This window comes from Leuciscus leuciscus, assembly GCF_965113295.1.
Source record: "Leuciscus leuciscus genome assembly, chromosome: 19".
NCBI classification, from domain to species: domain Eukaryota; kingdom Metazoa; phylum Chordata; class Actinopteri; order Cypriniformes; family Leuciscidae; genus Leuciscus; species Leuciscus leuciscus.
Genome location: NC_138743.1, coordinates 1,855,755 through 1,878,364, shown reverse-complemented (window position 1 = coordinate 1,878,364; position 22,610 = coordinate 1,855,755). Strand labels below are relative to the sequence as shown.

Below are 22,610 nucleotides of genomic sequence, written 5' to 3'. Positions count from 1 at the left end.
AACTCAACAGACGTCATGTTTATCTTGAACACAGGCGAATTCCCCGATCTACGCGGCCATTTCCAAACCCAACGGCACCAGTAGTCCAAAACCAGGGCATGGACTGATCCCCATCCAGACCACACGTCATTCCTCCAATGACATCGTGGACGGCACCGAAACCTCGGGAGCACCGACCCAGGACAGCCCGTCCCAGCCCAGACCCCCCCCCACAGGCTCGTCCGAGAGTCCCGCCAGCGCCCCGGAGCCCAAGGTCTCGCACGAGCAGTTCAGAGCCGCCCTGCAGATGGTGGTGGACACGGGGGACCCTCGCTCGTATCTGGAGAGCTTCGTGAAGATCGGGGAAGGCTCCACGGGTGTGGTGTGCATCGCGCGGGAGAAGCTCAGTGGACGGCAGGTCGCAGTGAAGATGATGGACCTGAGGAAGCAGCAGAGGAGAGAGCTGCTCTTCAATGAGGTGCGACGACACTGCCATCACTCGTTTAAACTCCGTCATGTGACATTTTTTGAGGAAAGCAAAACTTTTATTGAGAAGTTAAACAATGAAAACCTTTACTTAAAGTGATCAAGCTATGATGACTTGCTTAAAGATCCACATCAGTGTCGTATAAATAAATAAAATTATATTATATAAGGATGAGTTATTCTAAAAATAAATATAATAAAAATAGAAATAAATGTATATTAAACATTTATAATAGAACGATATATAAAAAAAATTATGTACTATATATATATATATATATATATATATATATATATATATAGTTTATTTATTTATAAAAACAATGATATATTAAAAATCACTGTCTTGCCTTAAAAGAACCACATTAGAATTTTTGTATGAATGTAAAAATTATATAAAAATTATATAAATTAAATTTATTTTTAATATGTATATATATATTTTAAAATATAACAATATATACATAATTTGTAATATATCATTGTTTACACACACACACACACACACACACACACACACACACACACACACATAGTGTGTATCTATATTCTTTGTTAAAATAATTGTAATATATTAATAAATATATATTAACATTCGTAAATATATACATATACACACACATACACACAATATATATATATATATATATATGTAAACAATGATACATTAACAATGATATATATATTAATTAGATATATATCAATCATATATATATATAAATTAAAAGTATATTAACGGAAAAAAATAAAATAATAAAATAATAATAATAAATTTAAACAAATTAAATTAATAAAATAAAAAATTAAAATATATATAGATATATATAATCTTTTAAAATATAACAATAATAAACAAGTTTTAATATATCATTGTTTACATGTATATATATATTGTGTGTGTGTGTGTATATATATATATATATATATATATATATATATATATATATATATATATATAATATATATGTACAGTATATGTGTAATGTTTTTACCTGTGACTCTGCCATGACTCTCAGGTGGTTATAATGCGAGACTACAGTCATAAGAACGTGGTGGAGATGTACAAGAGTGCTCTGGTGGGTGAAGAGCTGTGGGTCATCATGGAGTACCTGCAGGGCGGCGCTCTAACCAACATCGTCTCAGAAACCAGGTAATCACACACCCGTATGATGGACTCCTCAGATCACGCAGAGTTTTCACCTGCTGGAGCAGAAAACAGCAGAAAATAATCACTGATGTCAATCCATGCAAAACATTCTCTGAAGCTCTTCTGCCGGCACAGTCTCTTAAATACCTCACTAAAGCTCGCTCACGTCTGCTGTGAGGAAAGAGTTATAACAGTTTGGAAACTAAACTTTCCAAGCACCATTGAGTTTCTTTTCTCAGTGTTAGTGCAGAAGCTCTTCACTGACGTTCCTCACACTAGCTGGCTCATCTTTGTTCTAAAACATCAAGTATTAAACGCCTGCGAAGAAGAAAGCCCAGACTGCAGTTTTTATTTAATATGTTTTGCTATACATTATGTAATGTGAATATGAACTGATGCGATTTTGCAATGTGAAGATGCAATGCATTAGACAAACATTCAATCCTGAAGCGTTAAAAAGCATTCTTATGTTTCAGGCCGGTTAGATTTTTTAATACTTTTGAAAGAAGTCTCTTACTCACCAAAGCTGCATTTATTTGACCAAAAATTCAGTGTCACATGATCCTTCACAAATCAGTATCATATGATGATCTGATGATCAAAAAACATTTCTCATCATTATCAATGTTAAAAACAGCTCATATTTTTATGGAAACCGTGATACATTTTATTTCTCATAATTCTTTGATGAACAGAACATTTAAAAGAACAGCATTTATTTGAAATAGAATATTTTGTAACATTATAAATGTCTTTACTGTCACTTATGATCAACTTTATCCGACCGTCTTTTTTTTATCTTACTGAGCTCAGACCTTTGATCAGTAGTGTAACTAACTGTGTATTATACAGATGGTGATGGAAAAAATATGAGATGGGAGGAAGATTTCAGTTCTTTTGTGTTCTCTCGCAAACTTTTACCATACATACAGATTTATTAATCTTTATTAAATCATTCATTTATTAATAATTATCTTCATTTAATCTTAATGTTAGTTCATGTTCGCTCAGGTCCATTAAATAATATGAACAGATGCATATATATATAACTGCTGAATTTCAGGAGTGGAAGGAGGCACAGCCCTTGTTTATTTAGTGTGTGTGTGTGTGTGTGTGTTTAGACTAACAGAGGAGCAGATCGCGACGGTGTGTGAGTCCGTCTTGCAGGCGCTCTGTTATCTTCACGCTCAGGGCGTCATTCACAGAGACATCAAGAGTGACTCCATCTTACTGACTCTGGACGGCCGGGTAAGAACGACTCTAATCTCACATACAATCATTCTGAATGTTAATCGTGTCAGTTGTGGGAAGCACTCTGGCCAGACAGGATTTAAAGGGGTCATGAACAGCATAAAAAAACAAAAAAACATTTATAATGTTCTCTGAGGTGCACTTATAATGTTATCAAGATTTTAAAGTCCCCCTGTAGTCAATAATTGTATCTCTTAAAACTCATCTTTAATCACTAAAATTACATATTTAAACGTTTTTTTCCTCGAAAAAATTTCTTCCTGAATGTAACTCGACACCCTTTCCTCATTTAGTATGCACGGTTCTATGAATATGCAAATGAGCCCCGCCTCCACTCACTCACTCAGCTCAGAGATCCACTGGTTGACGATCACACGTTGATCTGATTGGTTACAAGGTAGTTTGTGACGTCAGAAACACCAGCGATTTCAAAGCGTGTGTTTGAGACTGTCTTTGGTTCACTGCAGTTTTAAGGAGGAAATACTCAGCAATGGTGTCGACTTATGAATCTACACATGGTTTGTCTTAAAGCGTATTAAAAACACCACATAGACATATAAACAATATTAAAAACTGGATATTTCACCACAGAGGGACTTTTGAGAAGTAATAAGCTACTTTTTACCCTCTCTTTCAAACACTCAGTTTTTGTGGGCGTGTCTGGGAAGTAAACGCCCACTGCTGTGATTGGCTAACAATTTTGCATATATGAAAAAAATTAAAAAATCAACGTCGTTATAGTTGAAACCAAACATTTATGCGTATTTCATATGCTTTATATGGCAAATAAAGTTGAAGTACTTTGATTTTCCAGTTATAATTGACTTACGATGTTTCGTGTAAACAGAAGTTTGAATGAATGTACCATCGTTTGTCACACTGTCGTTCTCATACGCTATTCATAGTTCATCCTGTTCGATAAAGTTAAAAACATACGCATTGCTCTTTGCAGTGTCCTGGTTTAAATAAATGAAATGTGTTGTAATGTCTTGAAGAAGATGTCGCTCACTGAAGCGTTTATTCAGGATTACAGCGAGTGGCTTCGATCAGAACAATAACAAAAGCAGCGTTGGTAACACTTTATAATAACTGCACGATATTAATCATTAGCTGAGCATTAGTAAACAGTTAATTCATAATTTATAAAGCATTCATAGATATTAATAAGCAGTTTATAAATACGGCTTTAAATGCTTTATTATTGATTTATAAGCATATCTAATAATTGTATTTTCATACTTTATTAATGATCAATTTATCATTTCTAAATGAAGTATTGCATTATTTACAAACCAGTTATTTAGGAGTTGTCAGTGGTTAATGCTTAACTAATGATTAATATGGTGCAGTTATTATAAAGTGTTACCGCAGTGTTTTCTGTGCTTTCTTCCGCATCCGATAATAATCCAGCGCATTAACCCCATAGATGCCGAAGAAAAGGAAAGAACACACTGTTCAGTTTGACTGTGAGAGTAAAAATACTCAGTGTGTATCAAGCGATGTTAAAAAATAAAGTGCATCCACGCTTTCTTAATGTTCGGATCACGAAGTCGGCGAAGTGTTTTCCCACAAACGCATCTCAGTGGTTTTGTTCCTGGAGTAATCCTGTGTTTGCGTGTCTCTCGTATTTACTACTACATGACGTGTGTGAATCAGTGGGCGGGGCTAAAGAGGCGGTGATGTAGAAGTGGGCGTCGACCTTCTGCAGAGGCGGTCTTTCGTCGCACTATGACATCATAACGTGAAAAAATAATTTTCTGAGCTTTGTTTCAATAAAAGCTGTTTATGGACTAATGAGGACGTTTTGAGTAGGGCTGGGTAAAAAATATTGATTTCTCAATTTTAATCGATTCTCATTTTTACGAAACAATATCTTAAATCCCAAGAATCGATTAGTCATCCTGTTTTCAGTTGATGAATGAATGTAACATGTAGCGCTGCATCCCATCCAATAAATCGCAATAATCTTTGTGCTTTGTTATTATTGATATGAAACAAAGTCTCAGATTTCAAATTACGTCCATTTTCTTATGAAATTCAAAAACATAAATGCCGTTTTGTGGCTGTGGCGTGAGATCGCTCTGGCTCAGCTCTAGAGAAGCACATGATCTTCTCCTCCGCCTTAATAATACCAGTTACCGGGCGAAATAAACATGAATGAGCTTCTGAAAGTGTGTTAAAAGGTAGAGTACAACTTATCGAAGTCCGTATCATGTGACATGGAGTAACCCAATCAGTGTTTCAACCGTGGAAAGATGTCAGTAAAACAGCTTGTAAACAATGTCATGTAACATCACATTTACCTCAGAACTCGTTAGTCAGCGAGAAATATTAATTCTAGAGAGGAGCATTTTGCTTAATATATGCACCATATTACATATTCATTATAATTTTTAATGTTCTTCAATTTTTAATGCATGTTTGAATAAATCGGGCAGGTTTTTATGACAGCCACCATTTAAATGTTTATATTTCATAGAACTTTATTATTATAAAAATAAATAAAAGTGTAATTGAAGTGTTTGTATACAAATCAGTTAATTTTTACATTCAATATTAGAGTCAGGCTAATGAAGCCTATAGGCTACCACTGACTCCCATAGTTTACAGCATTAGTGAAGAGATTTGTTTTCTTTGAGAAAATGTGCCATGTATTGTACCTGATATCCAAAATAATCAATATTGAATCAAATCGAATCGGAATCGAAATCGAATCGAATTCCAAGCTTGTGAATGGAAATCTAATTGAATTGTGAAATTTGCCCTAGTTTTGAGTTCTGAAACTTACAGGATATATTTATAGTATTATGACCTCTGATATGACAAAAGATCAAGAAACATTTTCGATTTCTCATCTCATGACCCCTTTAAACTTTGTCGATGTTGATCGACCAAAACACATCTTTAATACCAGGTCTCAGAAATTGCCCAAATAATAACAAAGAAACGGCAAGCAACGCATTGAATTAAATGTGAAATTTCGAAAGACTGAAATTGCATTTTCTTGTAAAACATAATTTTTCATTTTGTCTCTTTCTCTTCGTTTTACAGGTCAAACTGTCCGACTTTGGATTCTGCGCTCAGATCAGCAAAGACATTCCCAAGAGGAAGTCATTAGTGGGAACTCCATATTGGATGGCTCCGGAAGTGGTTTCCAAGACGCCGTACGGCACTGAGGTCAACAAACTCACTCGTGCATGAAAAGAAGTTCCTGCAATATGCCGTAAATGTAGCTTTTCATTGAATCAGATCACGCGTGATGAAGCTAAGAGATGGTTTGTAACACTTTACAATGAGGTCTCAGTTAGATACTGCATTAAATAACAAAGAACGATATAAACCATTTAATAATCTATGTTAACATAAATACAACTTTGGATTTTTAAAATGTTGAAATGAACATTAACTGAGATTTTTTTAAAAAGCTGTAAGTGTTATTTATCATGCAGTTCATAATAATTCTCATGTAATCCTGTTCAATGAAGCCTTATTGTAAAGTGTGATTCCTAGTTGCTGGACAGAAAGGTGATGACTGTAGTTAGGGAGGAAGTGATGGTGATTCTGCTGAAGTGAGAAGGTTGTGTTGTGTGGTGTGTGTAGGTGGACGTGTGGTCTCTGGGAATCATGGTGGTGGAGATGGTTGATGGAGAACCTCCATATTTCAGCGAGACGCCGATAGCAGCGATGAAGAGGCTTCGGGACGAGCCGGCGCCGTCTGCCAGGAACGCCAGCAAGGTAAAGACGAAACGACGTCAGAACAGAACATGCTGTTAATGTACCGTTTGGCTAAAAGTGTTAAAGATTGTGGTACCGTTACAGTTAGCTCTCATAATGCATCATCTAACATTAAGCAATACATTTGTATTTATTATACATTTGTTTATTAATCTTTATTAAATCATTCATTTATTAATAATTATCTTCATTTAATCTTAATGTTAGTTCATGTTCGCTTAGGTCCATTAAATAATATGAACAGATGCATATATATATATATATATATATATATATATATATATATAAAACTAAGATTAATAAATGCTTTAGCAGTATTTTTCGTTGTTTGTTCATGTTAACTAATGTAAACACTTGCAAACTTATTGTAAAGTTTTACCAAAATTGTTTTTGTTTACTGAAATAAAAATTAAATATAGTGTGTGTATATATATTATATATACACATCTATATATTTATATTAGATGAAACACTTCAACTTAAAATGTTGTATTTAAATAAAATGATTAAAAATAAATAAATAAATTGAAAAAAATACTGAAAAATACATTTAAGCTAAATAAAAAAAAGTAAAAAAATGTAAAAGCACATAAAAATTGCTAAATCTTAAATTAAAATGCAAAAAATAAAAACAAAATATTAATAAAAAAGCAGTATATGAATAATACTAAAACTGATTTCATGCAGGAATTAATTGAAATAAACTCACTAAATTGTATCATGATCATAAACACCATAAAGTCCCCAAAAATCGGCTTAATGAGATTTAAAATCAAAGTTTGCATATAGGAAATGAAGCCTATTTTATATTTTTGTCATTGTAATGTTTTGACATTATGGTAGTAACACTTTACAATAAGGTTTCATTAGTTAACTACTTTAGTTAACATGAACTAAGAATTAACAATACTTCTACAGCATTTAAATAAATACTGCAACAAATATATTGCACATTGTTAGTTCATGTTAGTTAATGCATGAACTAAATAAGACCTTATTGTAAAGTGTCACCATAATGTCAAACATTACAATTCCAAAAATATAAAATAGGCTTCATTTTCTATATGCAAACTTTGATTTTAAGGGCCCTATCACAGGAGCAATGCAGCGCCAGGCGCGACGCGAGTTACTTTACGCTACTGTCAGCCCGACGCAGTTATCATTTTCACTTCCTGCGACACGTTGTTTAAATAGCGAATGCATTTGCGCCCATCTGTGGCCCATGGGCTGCTGGTCTGAGAACGAGTGTGTGTTCAGGAGCATTGATGGAGTGTTGCTATTGAGGAACTGAAATACACTGAACCAATGACCAACTGAACCCTGCTCTATAGTCAATGGCGCAATACTTTTTTAGTTATTTTAAGATCGAGTTAGTAATGTGTGTCTATAGGCGGGTCCACAACACACACACACTGCTTATTACAGACAATCTCTGCTTATTACATACACACACACTGGGCCCTATCTTGCACCCAGCTCAATTGACTTTGTACATCGACGCATGTATCATTCCTATTTTGCACCCGACGCACAGAGGACTTTTCCCTCCACAGACACATGTCGGTAAATTAGGAAATGAACTTGCGCTCCCGGGGGCGATTCAGCGAAAAGAGGAGGCGTGTTCCGGCGCAAACGTTCCCTGGTGCTATTTTGCAGTTTCAGAAAACAATTCCGCCACAGACCAGGAGAAACCTAGTCTAAAGTCAGTGGCGCGTTATTCAGATGCTATTTTAAGGGCGCATGCTTGGCCATAATGTAGCGTGTGCACAACACACATACACTTTGATTCTCTCATCTACACACAGAAGCAGCAGTTTTCATTTTTGCAAATCATACATTATCACAAGGAAAAATATTCCACATGAGGGAAATCATTGTTGTGTAGCAAAAATAGGCATAAATCTAGCTTACACATTTACCCAAATTATCATACGCCTGTTTAACCGAAGCTAATTTGTGTGTGTTTCTCCATCCCCAACGTCACTTCTCTGTGTTTTACGGCCCTGACGAGAACGCCGGTCTCCTCGGCTGTGAACCGCTCCTGGCGTGAGTCTGGCAAATCCGCCGTTATAATAGCAAGCCGCCATGGAACAAGTGCGCCTGCTCTTAAAGGGAATGTGAGATGACGCTCTGATTGGTTTATTTCACGTTACGCCCAAACCACACCTATGAGTAATGAAGCTACTTCAGACCAACACATTTTAGATTAGCGTCGGGCGCAAGAGTCATTTATCCCGTCGGTATAATAGCAACAGCGCCCAAGACCCGCCCACAAAGTTACTTGCGTTTCGCGCTTGATACTTGCGTTTCAGATCGTTAAAATAGGACCCACTCTACTTATTACACACACAGCGCGAGCACAACTGACATTTAAAGGGAATGGGAGATGAGACTCTGATTGGTTTATTGCACGTTACGCCCAAAATACACCCGATACTCTTTAAGAGAATAGAGACGAAACACACCCGTCACTCTTTAAGAGAATATGGACGATCCTTTTAGACCATGCGCCGGGAGCACCGACCATTTTTCCCATCGTTAAACTAGCAAAAGTGGATTCGGACTGAGTGCACTTGCGCTTTAGACCATGCGCTTAGATCGTTAAAATAGGGCCCTAAATCTCATTAAGCAGATTTTTGAGGACTTTATGGTGTTTATGATCGTGATACAATTTAGTGATTCTTATGTCAATTCATTCCTGCATGAAATCAGTGTTTTAGTATTATTTACATACCTGTTGTATACATAACGTAACCGACATTATTTTCCTATTCTCATGTGCGGTAATTTTGGGATGTTCCTATACGCAGATCTCTCCGGTTCTGAGGGACTTTCTGGACTCGATGTTGACCCGTGACCCCGTGCAGAGAGCCAGCGCTGGTGACCTCCTCCAACACCTGTTCATGCTCCAGTGCTCGTCTCCACGCTGTCTGGTCCCCCTAGTGGAGCAGTACCGCAAACGCATGTCCCGATGCTGAACACCAACCCATCTGAACCGTTACCACGCTGTTACGTGCATCCCACGACCCGTACCGCATCGTTAGCCAAATATGGTCGCAAGTTCTGTCGTTATCAGCAGTTTAACGACTCTGTGTTTCCCGAAACCATCGTTCCAACGGACATTCAGCATCGCAGAGTTGTGTGTTTGAACAGCGCTCTCGACCTGTGGTTAGAAGCAGTTTCTTGTTTGCATGACATGTGGACTCTTTATCTTGAGCAAGCTGACATTCAGTACAAACTGTATCTTTTAGAATACATACAAATGTCATTCACGTCTTTTAGTTTGTCAGGAGATTTAAAGCGTAGTTGTTGAAGAGTGTGCATGTGTGAACGAGCTCTAGTGTAAGAACGAGTCTATGATTGAATCTGGAAATAAAGCAAAATAACTGAGAAAAATGAGAAATAGTCCTCAGATGCATGTCTGTAATTAATAGCAAATCATCTCGCGTTAATTCCATCTCAAACAGTTTCATTAAAAGTAGTTATTACTCATTAACCAGCGTGGTTCAACGACCAATTTGCGACAATATGGTTTCGGGAAAAAGTCGTGACTAGCAAGTTGATTTCTTCAACGATGCATCGCACTATTGTAGTGAAGCACGAGTTACGGTGTTGTACGGGAAACACAGTCCTGAACCGTAACCAGCCAGACGGAGTTCTGTGGCTTTGTGTCTCCAATCCACTGAAACAATGACATTCCCAGTGGAGACCATCAGCTCACCTGAAACAGAACATTCAGCCAGCATTTATTCACCTTCACTACAAATTACTTCATTTTATTGCCATGGACCTTAGTCGGGTTAGACGCCATGTTGAATTTTATTTAATGTGGATAGACTTAAAGCCCTGGAATACTTCAAGCAAACTAGTGTGACGTCATTAGCCGTGTTTCCACTGTCGGGCCAAAAGCGGGCTTGCTAGTGCGTGTCAGGGCTAGTCGCGTTTCCACTGTCTCTTCCGGGGCTTGATCGGGTCTGGGCCAGCGAACAGGGCTCGTGGCCCGACGCTGCCGAACACCGGTCCAAAGCGGGCCAGCTCGGGCTAGAGGAGAGGTTATGAACAGAGGAGTTTACCAGAGTCTGGAGACGACAGCGGCGGATGATTTCATAACATCAGCATTAAAGACTTTTAAAATCATTTTAGCTCAGAACTCACTTTCATGTTTGAATGCCTTCTGTTTGTGATCCGATGAGGATTCTGATCACCGTATAAGGCAGAAATATTTATACGCGATGCAAAAGACTATGCAAGCTAACCATTACCATAGTAAATATAGTAAATATGACCGCTTGAAGAAATCTGACAATTCATATAGACTTTCACAATCATGTTTTTATTTGATCTGTCACGTCTCTTTATATCTCTTTACTACAAATAAACACAAACAGACGCGACTGAATAACGTGTGTCCTCTTTCTTTTGTGAAATAACGGTAAACCACTTTGTTTGTGTGTGACTAATGTGCAATCGTGACACAACTTAATTAATAATAATCAAGGTATCACTTTTTATTGTAAACCTGTGGTAAAACATCGATGCTTGGGTTTTCCAACAACAAAAATGCCAGCAAACGGTCGCTTTTATCATGTTCATTTTGCGATCTCGCTAGTTTCCAGTGATTCTTTCTGATTAGTTTTCTGATAAAACTTCCATTAGTTGGTGAAATGATGGGTTTCGTGTTTTCGTGAAGCGTTGTGGAGCTTCTGGCCCGACGGTGGAAACCGGCGGCTATTTAGAACAAAATCGGGCCTAAACAAAGTTCATTTCAGGAGTTTGAAACAGCTTGCCAAAATGCTTGCGTTTTCGTCGTGTCCAAGCGCAGGTCCTTCATCAGATCTGGATCCGGCAGACTGCGGTAAACCTCGGGATAAACAGAGACTAATATTAGCGTAGACGCTATTCTTCTTATGATGTAACAAGTACATCAGGATTTATAGGAAGAGTTCCCGGTTCCGACTGACCTGATCTATGCAACCTAACATTGAATTATAGAAGTCTATAATGTATTATGTGTATGCTAGGTCAAAGAGATGTGTCTTTAATCTGGCTTTAAACTGACAGAGTGTGTCTGCTTCCCGGATAATGTTAGGAAGACTGTTCCAGAGTTTTGGTGCTAAATAGGAGAAGGATCTACCGCCAGCAGTCGATTTTGATTTTCTAAGTATTATCAACTGGCCGGAGTTTTGAGATCGCAATAGACGTGAAGGACTATAATGCGTTAAGAGCTCGCTCAAGCACTGCGGAGCTAAACCATTTAGTGCTTTGTAAGTAATCAGCAATATTTTAAAATGTATACGATGTTTAATAGGGAGCCAATGCAGTGTTGACAGAACCGGGCTAATATGGTCATACTTCCTGGTTCTGGTAAGGACTCGAGCTGCTGTGTTTTGGACCAGCTGTAGTTTGTTTATTAAGCGTGCAGGGCAACCACCCAGTAGAGCATTACAATAATCTAGCCTTGAGGTCATGAACTAATTGTTCCACATTTGTCAATGAAAGCGTATGTCGTAATTTAGATATATTTTTAAGATGGAAGAATGCGGTTTTACAGATACTAGACACGTGACTTTCAAATGAAAGATTGGTATCAAAGAGCACACACACACACACACACACACACACACACACACACACACACACACACCCAGGTTCCTAACCGACGACGAAGACTTGACAGAGCAGCCATCAAGTGTTAGACAGTATTCTAGATTATTACGTGAGGAAGTTTTTGGCCAATAATTAGAATCTCAGTTTTTTTCAGAATTAAGTAGTAGGAAATTACTAGTCATCCAATTTTTTAGATCAGCTATGCATTCCGTTAATTTTGTGAATTGGTAAGTTTCGTCTGGGCGTGAAGAAATATGGAGCTGAGTATCATCAGCATAACAGTGAAAATGAATGCCATGCTTCCTAATGATATCTCCTCCCAAGGGTAGCATGTACAGAGTGAACAGCAACGGTCCTAGTACTGAGCCTTGTGGTACGCCATACTGAACTTGTGATCGATGAGACAACGGTCAGATAAGTATGATTTAAACCATGCTAATGCAATTTCACTCATTTATAAAGTGCTATATACTGTATATAAATAAACGTGACCTGATCTGAGCTGCTGCAAACATTCACATCACTATGATCAGATGCTTTCTGAACTGCTGTTTTCTCACCGCTGTCATTTTTGTTGTGTGTTTATTTTGTTATTGAGAGGAAAGCGCACAGATTTACATATTCATCTAAATGTTACTAACTCGCGTATGTTGAACTTCTTTTTACCCCAAAGTGAAGAACGAAAAAGAATTGGCTGGTTATTGGTATATTATTGGTTTATTGGGGCCTTTGCAGTCTTAACAATGTCAAGCACTGTATAAAGGTCTGAGATCATGTCATTTTCACAACTCAACACAGCTTATATGTTTTTAAACAACAGTACAATCCATTGAACGCACTGTTTTTATGAGCCTTGTCTTCTTCCTCTCAAAACTTAAATATGGCGTTTCCATGATTAAGGTCTAATGCACAATTTTGAATGAAAAATCAGAATGCAATTTGTCTCAATCTTTTCTAGTCACACAACGTTGTGCATATGCTGGTTATTAAATGCATCTGATGAATTGTTCACAATGAGATCAGAAACATGCAATTATGAGGTCATTCATGTTGATTTTGATCTTAAAATGTAACTTTGTATTGCTGTACTGTAAGATAAATGTGCCTATGAAACTAAACCCCTACTTTCAGGCTCTGAATGTTGTTTTTGTCTTCCAAGATGTAAAAGGGCAATAAATGAGTTTTATAATTCAGCACATCTTGCAAACACTTCCTTAATTGCATCCCAAATATACATGTCTAAAAGGAAGCATTTGATTTGCAAAATGCATTTTATTGTCTTGAATTGCATGGTTTAAACATGGCGTGTGAACTACTTAACCACGGCTACAGGTACAGCTACAGGAAGATGTTAAAGCATTTCTGATGATTGATGTCTGTTTAATAAGAGCGTTGTTTCATAATTATAATACTTTAGATCAAGCTCAGATTAGGAGCTGTTCATGCAGATCATTTCAAAGGATCCAATAACTTTCACAAGTGTAGTCGCCTTCCGGCTATTATTATTCTGTAATCCGTGGCCAATCGCTCTGACCACACACTGATTGAATCAGCTGTTGTGTAGCATGAACATGTAAGGCATGAAGTGTGTGAGCATGCACTCTTAGGTGGCGGTATGTCAGCTAATCTACCACCTGATAAGCTTGTTATTTACTTATGTAGCACTTCAGTTCTTCAAGCTCGCTACTGGGGCTTCATGAGAGGACGTATCTGTAAATGCACATGCTTTACAAAACCTGTTTGTCACGCAAAGCAAAAACACTGCTAAAACAAATTCTGCGGAGACGTAAACATGAAAACGGTAGTTCAGGCAAGAATAAAAAACAAAACAAAGTAATTCATTTATTAGTACTCAATTCAAGCTTGTAGAAATTAAAGCGTAAATCTCAACGATATAAAAATTAAGTAAAACCTACTCAACTTTTCTAATACTGGTGTTCCCATCATGCACTGGGGCATGAATAATTAATAAGGTTGATTTTTCACTGTTTTCCAGCTGTATTTACACAGTTTTATCATTGCTTTTGTTGTTAGGTTTAGTAACTTGACATTTTATCTATTGTGTTATTAACTTACATGTTTCTAAGTAAAGCATACACTTTAAAAGTGTGGTTTAATCCGGTGTTGTATTGTGTAAGTAAAAAGTTAATTTTGTTAAATTTACTTAACTTAGTTAAGTAGATGTTACTTAATTATACTTAATTTCACATATAGAATTAAGTAATATTTACTTAACTACTTCAATTAAATGTCAAATGAATGTTAGGTTCAATTGTAAGCAGATTTTAATTGATAATAACAGGTAAGTTGTACAGAGTAAAATTAACATATAATGTGCAAATTGTTACAAGGATTTTATCAAGAAAATCCTACAAGTTATTATTTTCAGTGAATGCTGAATAGTTAAATCTGTAAAATGTTTGCTTACACCATTTTATTAGGAGCACTGGCCTTCATTCATGAAATAAGTGTGTACATCATTCATAAAACAGTTTTAGAATTGAATTGAATGGAGGAATTTAAGTTACAGATGAGTTGCACTGTTCTGTTTCTTGTTTCATAAGTGAGGCTCAGTGAAAGCAGATAATAGAAGAGGAACGGACTTCTTTTCATTCTTGCGTTCTATTTCAAGGGTGTTTTTGAGTGGAGATGAGCCGAGACGTCCTTCATGCCGAGGTGTCTGCAGCATCTATCAGAGGACCTTTGATAAAGTCCCTGCTATGTAGTCAAACAAAGATAAAAGCCAAACAGATTCCCGACTTTCAACTCCCATTAAAGCACAACAGCTTTGTCTTACTTTAACATTACATGATCTGTTTTTTTGTTTAGCATTGCATACACAATATTTTCTTATATAATTATGGCAGTGTGTGTGGGGGGTGTGGGGTAATATTTTATGTTTTTGAAGGAAGTCACTTCTCACTAAGGCTGCATTTATTTAATGAAAAATACATTAAAAATTGTGAAATATTATTACAATTTAAAATAGCTGTTTTCTGTGTGATTATATAGTACAATGTAATTTATTTCCTGTGATCAAAGCTGGATTTTCAGCATCATTACTCCAGTCTTCAGTGTCACATGATCCTTCAGAAATCATTCTAATATGATGATTTGCTGCTCAAGTAATATTTGATCAATTTAGAAAAATGTATTTTTTTTATTATTTTTTGTGTGTGTGTGGAATTTGTGATACATTTTATTTTCCAGGATTCTTTGAAGAATGGAATTTTAAATGTCTTAACTGTTACATTTGATAAATGTAATGCAACCTTTCTGAATACTAGTTTTACATTCTTTTAAAGAAAAACAAATCTTGTATGAACGAAAACACAATGGGGTCCAAAAATCTGAGACCAGAAAATAACATAAAATATTTCTATTTTGCATATTTTCATTACAAATGGTATGAGAATTTGACAAAAAAAAAACAACCTCTTGGACCCCTCTGCGTTAAAAAAATATATCTATAAAAAATCACATAACAATGCTATTTTGTTAAATAGAAACATCAAAAAAGTAACCACATTAATTACAAGTACAATTTGAGGATCATACCTAATGTTAGAGGTATGTCTGATATATTTAAAGGATGGAAACCACCAAGATGGTGTTAGTTTTCTATATAAGGATATCAACAACTAAAGGTTGTGTTGCTGACCCCACACTTCTTTTAACTCTTGATAATCCCTGTCCCTGTGTCCTTCTCCTTTCACATCCTTATTTGGATCTCTGTTACCCTCTATAAAAACCAAGCACTAGTGGTTTGTGACTCTAAAGTTTCCTCAGCCGAGGAGCGTTCATCAACTCTCACTGTACCTGGAGATATCAAGCAGACACTATGGGTGATGCTTTGATGGCACAGTTCGGAAAGGCTGCTCCCTTCCTGAGGAAGTCAGATAAAGAGCGTCTCGAAGCTCAGACAAGAGCCTTTGACATCAAGACTGAATGCTTTGTTGTGGATGAAAAGGTGGAGTTTATGAAGGGGAAAATTGTCAGCAAGGAAGGAGGGAAGGCTACTGTTAACACTGAGGATGGGAGAACAGTGACCGTCAAGGATGGCGACGTCCATCCCCAGAACCCGCCTAAATTCGATAAAATCGAAGACATGGCGATGCTCACTTTCCTTCACGAGCCTGCAGTGCTGTTTAACCTCAAAGAGCGTTACGCAGCCTGGATGATCTACACCTACTCAGGGCTGTTCTGTGTCACGGTCAACCCTTACAAGTTGTTACCTGTGTACGACTCGGAAGTAGTCTCTGCCTACAGAGGTAAGAAAAGAACAGAGGCCCCACCTCACATCTTTTCTATCTCGGATAATGCTTATCAATACATGTTAACCGATCGGGAGAACCAATCTGTACTCATCACTGGAGAATCCGGTGCTGGGAAGACCGTCAACACCAAGAGGGTCATCCAGTATTTTGCAAGCATTGCTGCCGCTGGTGGAGCGACTGGAAAGAAAGACTCTGGCAAGGGAACCCTGGAAGATCAGATTATTCAGGCTAATCCTGCACTGGAGGCTTTTGGCAATGCTAAAACACTCAGAAATGACAACTCATCTCGCTTTGGGAAATTCATCCGCATTCATTTTGGGACGAGCGGTAAACTCGCTTCAGCTGATATTGAAACATACCTGCTGGAGAAGTCTCGGGTGACCTTTCAGCTGAAGTCTGAGAGGAACTACCATATTTTCTTCCAAATACTGTCCAACGAAAAGCCTGAATTGCTGGACATGCTGTTGATAACTAATAATCCATATGACTACTCTTACATCTCCCAAGGAGAAGTAACCGTCGCATCCATCAATGACAATGAGGAGCTGATTGCTACTGACCAGGCATTTGATGTACTTGGCTTCACATCTGAAGAAAAGATGGGAGTCTACAAGCTGACAGGTGCTATCATGCACTATGGCAATATGAAATTCAAGCAGAAACAGCGTGAAGAGCAGGCCGAGCCGGACGGCACTGAAAATGCAGATAAGGCAGCTTATCTAATGGGGCTGAACTCTGCTGACCTTCTCAAAGGACTCTGCCATCCAAGGGTCAAGGTGGGCAATGAGTATGTTACAAAAGGACAGAGCGTGGACCAAGTGTATTACTCTATTGGTGCACTGGCAAAGTCAGTGTATGAGAAAATGTTCAACTGGATGGTGGTAAGAATTAACCATTCCCTTGACACCAAGCAACATCGCCAGCATTTCATTGGTGTGCTAGACATAGCAGGCTTTGAGATCTTTGATTTCAACACATTTGAACAACTCTGCATCAATTTTACAAACGAAAAGCTGCAACAGTTTTTCAATCACCACATGTTCGTCTTGGAACAAGAGGAATATAAAAAAGAGGGAATTGATTGGGAGTTTATTGACTTCGGGATGGATCTGCAAGCCTGCATCGAATTGATTGAGAAACCCCTGGGGATCATGTCTATTCTGGAGGAAGAGTGCATGTTTCCAAAGGCCAGCGATCAGACTTTCAAGGCAAAGCTGTATGACAACCACCTGGGCAAGACAAACATTTTCCAGAAGCCACGAGTTGTGAAGGGAAAGGCAGAGGCACACTTTGCCTTAGCCCATTATGCAGGTACTGTTGACTATAATATTTCCGGCTGGCTGGTGAAAAACAGAGACCCACTGAATGAAACAGTAGTTGGGCTCTATCAGAAGTCTTCTTTGAAGTTGTTGAGTCTTCTATTCTCAAGTTATGCAGGAGATGCATCTGAAAAGTCAGGTGGGAAAGGGGCCAAGAAGAAGGGGTCATCTTTTCAGACAGTGTCTGCCCTGCACAGAGAAAACCTCAACAAATTAATGACCAATCTGAAAACCACACACCCACACTTTGTTCGCTGTTTGATTCCAAATGAGAGCAAGATTCCTGGAATCATGGACAACTGCCTGGTCATGCACCAGCTTCGCTGCAATGGTGTACTAGAGGGTATTAGGATTTGCAGAAAAGGATTCCCAAACAGAATCCTCTATGGGGATTTCAAACAGAGGTACAGAATCCTAAATGCATCTGCCATCCCAGAAGGCCAGTTCCTTGAGAACAAGAAGAGTGCCGAGAAGCTATTGGGGTCACTAGACATTGACCACACGCAATACAAATTTGGCCACACAAAAGTCTTTTTTAAAGCTGGCCTGCTCGGTACGTTAGAGGAGATGCGAGATGACCAACTTGCTCGTATCCTCACTGGGATCCAAGCTTACACTCGTGGATTACTGATGAGAGTCGAGTACCAGAAACTGGTGGAGCGCAGAGATGCCCTCATGGTCATTCAGTGGAACCTTCGTTCCTTCCTAGGTGTGAAAAACTGGCCGTGGATGAAATTATTCTTTAAGATAAAACCCTTGCTGAAGAGTGCTGAGTCTGAAAAGGAGATGGCAAACATGAAAGACGAATTCAATAAGTTAAAGGAAGCTTTGGAGAAATCTGAGGCCAGGAGGAAAGAGTTAGAAGAGAAAATGGTCAGTCTGCTTCAAGAGAAGAATGACGTGTTCCTTCAGCTGCAATCTGAGCAAGACACCCTAACTGACGCTGAGGAACGATGTGAACAGCTCATAAAAAGCAAGATCCAGCTAGAAGCCAAAGTCAAAGAGCTGTCAGAACGTATAGAGGACGAGGAAGAGATAAATGCAGACCTCACAGCTAAGAAACGCAAGTTGGAGGATGAATGTTCAGAGCTCAAGAGAGATATAGATGACCTGGAGCTGACACTGGCCAAGGTGGAAAAGGAAAAACATGCCACTGAGAACAAAGTAAAGAATCTGACTGAGGAAATGGCATCCCTTGATGAAAACATAATGAAACTCACCAAAGAGAAAAAAGCTCTACAAGAGGCTCACCAGCAAACACTGGATGACCTTCAAAGTGAAGAGGACAAAGTCAATGCATTGACAAAAGCTAAAGCTAAGCTTGAACAACAGGTGGATGACCTTGAGGGCTCACTGGAACAGGAAAAAAAAGTTAGGATGGACTTGGAGCGCAGCAAGAGAAAATTGGAAGGAGATGTAAAACTGACTCAGGAGAATGTTATGGATTTGGAGAATGACAAACAGCAGCTAGAGGAAAAACTTAAAAAGAAAGACTTTGAAATGAATCAGCTGAATGGAAAGATTGAAGATGAGCAAACGGCTTCAGTGCAGTTGCAAAAAAAATTAAAAGAAAATCAAGCTCGAATCGAAGAACTAGAGGAGGAGTTGGATGCGGAACGAGCGGCTCGTGCAAAGGTGGAGAAACAGCGATCTGATATTTCCCGAGAACTGGAAGACATCAGTGAGCGCCTGGAGGAGGCAGGTGGGGCAACATCGGTTCAGGTAGAACTCAGTAAAAAAAGGGAGGCTGAGTTTCAGAGGTTACGGCGGGACCTCGAGGAATCCACCCTTCAGCATGAGACCACTACCGCCACTCTTCGGAAGAAGCATGCAGACAGTGTTGCTGAACTAGGGGAACAGATTGACAATTTGCAAAGGGTAAAACAAAAGTTAGAGAAAGACAAAGTTGAATTGAAGCTGGAATTGGATGACCTTTCCTCAAACATGGAGAGCGTTGTAAAGGCCAAGGTAAATCTTGAAAAGATGTGCCGTTCACTGGAAGATCAGATGAATGAGCATAGGTCGAAATCTGAAGAAGCCCAGAGAGCTCTTAATGATTTGTCTACCCAGAAAGCCAAGCTGCTGACTGAAAATGGGGAACTTGGACGGCAAATGGAGGAGAAGGAATGTCTGATTTCCCAACTCACTAGAGGAAAGACTTCCTACACACAGCAACTTGAAGATCTGAGGAGGCAACTTGAGGAAGAGGTGAAAGCAAAAAATGCTCTTGCTCACGCTGTACAGTCAGCCCGTCATGATTGTGACTTACTAAGAGAGCAATTTGAAGAGGAACAAGAAGCAAAAGCTGAGCTCCAACGAGCCTTATCAAAGGCCAATACAGAGGTGGCGACATGGAGGGCGAGGTATGAGACGGACGGAATTCAGAAGACTGAGGAACTGGAGGAAGCCAAAAAGAAACTTGTTCAAAAATTGCAAGAAGCAGAGGACGCAGTGGAAGCAGTGAATGCAAAGTGTTCTTCTCTTGAGAAAACAAAACATAGGCTACAAAATGAGATTGAAGATCTGATGCTAGACCTCGAACGGTCAAATGCAGCGTCTGCCGCCCTGGACAAAAAACAGAGATCATTCGACAAAGTCATTGCAGAGTGTAAACAAAAGTATGAAGAGTCACAATGTGAGCTCGAGGGAGCACAAAAGGAAGCTCGCAGCTTGAGTACCGAGCTCTTTAAGCTAAAGAATTCCTATGAAGAAACTCTAGATCATCTTGAGACCATCAAGAGGGAAAACAAGAATCTACAGGAGGAAATCTCTGACTTGACGGATCAAGTGGGGGAAGGACGAAAGAGTGTTCATGAGTTAGAAAAACTGAGGAAACAGTTGGAACAGGAGAAAGCCGAGTTGCAGTCCGCACTAGAAGAAGCTGATGCTTCAGTTGAGCACGAAGAGGGTAAGATCCTACGAGCTCAGCTGGAGTTCAACCAGTTGAAGGCAGATCTTGAGCGTAAGATGGCTGAGAAGGATGAGGAAATGGAACAAGCTAAAAGAAACTACCAACGCATGGTTGAGTCCTTGCAGGCTTCTCTTGAGGCAGAGACGAGAAGCCGTAATGAAGCCTTGAGAGTAAAAAAGAAGATGGAGGGAGACCTTAATGAAATGGAAATACAATTAAGCCAGGCCAACAGACAGGCATCGGATGCCCAGAAGCAGCTGAAGATGATCCAATCTTGCCTAAAAGACACTCAACTCCAGATGGACGACACACTTCACAGTAATGATGATCTCAAAGAAAACATTGCCCTGTTGGAGCGGAGGAACAACCTGATTCAAGCAGAACTAGAAGAACTGAGAGCTGTGCTGGAACAGACAGAGAGGGTTCGCAAACTAGCAGAGCAAGAACTTACTGAAGCAACTGAGAGGATGCAACTCTTGCACTCACAAAACACTAGCCTCATCAACCAAAAGAAGAAGCAAGAATCAGATCTGCTTCAGCTGCAAAATGAAATGGAGGAGCTGGTGCAAGAGAACCGCAATGCAGATGAAAAGGCGAAAAAAGCCATCACTGATGCCGCTATGATGGCTGAGGAGTTGAAGAAAGAACAAGACACTAGTGCACACCTTGAAAGGATGAAAAAGAACATGGAACAGACCATTAAGGACCTACAGCACCGTCTTGATGAAGCTGAGCAAGTCGCAATGAAAGGAGGGAAGAAGCAGCTACAGAAAATGGAGGCACGTATCCGTGACCTTGAGAATGAGTTGGACGCAGAGCAAAAGCGAGGCTCTGAGGCCATTAAAGGTGTGAGAAAGTACGATCGACGCATTAAGGAGCTGACTTATCAGACAGACGAGGATCGCAAAAACTTGGCAAGGCTGCAGGACTTGGTGGACAAGCTACAACTGAAAGTAAAATCCTACAAACGCTCTGCTGAGGAAGCCGAGGAACAGGCAAATGCCAACTTGGCTAAATTACGAAAACTGCAGCACGAGCTAGAAGAGGCAGAAGAGCGTGCAGACATCGCCGAATCTCAAGTAAACAAACTGCGTGCTAAAACAAGAGACGGAGTACCTGGAAAGAAATCCCTGGATGAGTAATGTTCAGTCTTGAATAGCTGTGCAATCACCCCTAGATTTGTTTGTTCACTAGTTTTAAGATTAGCACATCTACAAATACACCTTATTTTACAATTGTGCCTGGAAACCTCTAAAGCTTTAAACATTAGTCAAACCATAAATTGTCACCCATTTTGGTGTCCGCATCAAATTAAATTTACTAAAGTGATTTTATATACAAAAAAAGAAAACCTTATTAAATGCAAGTGTCTACTTTCATGTTTCAAATAACTTTCATGAGAAAATTTTCCAAAGTGTAAAACTGTCATTCAGCGTAATGGTCTGGACTTTGATTTTACCATTACATCTTTAAATAAACATAAAATACCAATATTTGTTTTCTTGGCATTTTCAATTGTGGAATCCACACGGCCCAGATCCGGCCCACATCTGGGACGTGTGGATCCCACAATTGAAAATGCCAAGAAAACAAATATTGGACATGTGGATTCCACAATTGAAAATGCCAAGAAAACAAATATTGGAGTGTAACTGTTTGGGTTAGCACTGACAATTATGTGTAAAACTTAATAAATATTACTATTTCAATGCATTTTTGTATTGTTTTATTTATCTTATTGATTTTGTTTTAGATGCCCACAAACAGAGAGGCCATAGAGGGGATTCTCCACCCAAAAAACCCATCCTGATAATGTAATTTATGTTGGCAAACAGAAAGTATTCATAAATATAGCAACAAGGAGTAATTTTTGTGGCTGAGGAAGTCAGAAACAAAGT

At 38.7% G+C, this 22,610-nt stretch overlaps 2 protein-coding genes across 11 annotated transcripts in view; both read left to right on the top strand.

Moving 5' to 3' along the window:
- pak6b (p21 protein (Cdc42/Rac)-activated kinase 6b) overlaps window positions 1–13,398 on the top strand; it is a 37,662-nt gene extending 24,264 nt beyond the window's left edge. For 9 of the 10 annotated variants that reach the window (XM_082147205.1, XM_082147211.1, XM_082147202.1 and 6 more), the window contains 6 exons: window positions 35–457; window positions 1,482–1,615; window positions 2,734–2,860; window positions 5,915–6,040; window positions 6,464–6,598; window positions 9,409–13,398. In XM_082147205.1, coding sequence (XP_082003331.1) covers window positions 35–457; window positions 1,482–1,615; window positions 2,734–2,860; window positions 5,915–6,040; window positions 6,464–6,598; window positions 9,409–9,576 — 1,113 coding nt within the window. In that variant the 3' untranslated portion in view covers window positions 9,577–13,398. Of the gene's footprint in view, window positions 1–34; window positions 458–1,481; window positions 1,616–2,733; window positions 2,861–5,914; window positions 6,599–9,408 lie in introns of those variants that run through there. The other variant, XM_082147203.1, reaches the window with a different exon arrangement.
- A 2,246-nt stretch (window positions 13,399–15,644) lies between these two features.
- myh6 (myosin, heavy chain 6, cardiac muscle, alpha) lies at window positions 15,645–22,423 on the top strand. The gene has a single exon (XM_082147119.1). It carries the CDS (start codon window positions 16,047–16,049, stop codon window positions 21,852–21,854), a length of 5,808 nt encoding a protein of 1,935 aa, XP_082003245.1. The 5' UTR covers window positions 15,645–16,046; the 3' UTR covers window positions 21,855–22,423.
- The last annotated feature ends 187 nt before the right edge of the window (window positions 22,424–22,610 follow it).

Coding starts and splice junctions, on each gene's coding strand:
- myh6 (XM_082147119.1), top strand. CDS start 16,047: ATGGGTGATGCTTTGATGGCACAGTTCGGAAAGGCTGCTCCCTTCCTG.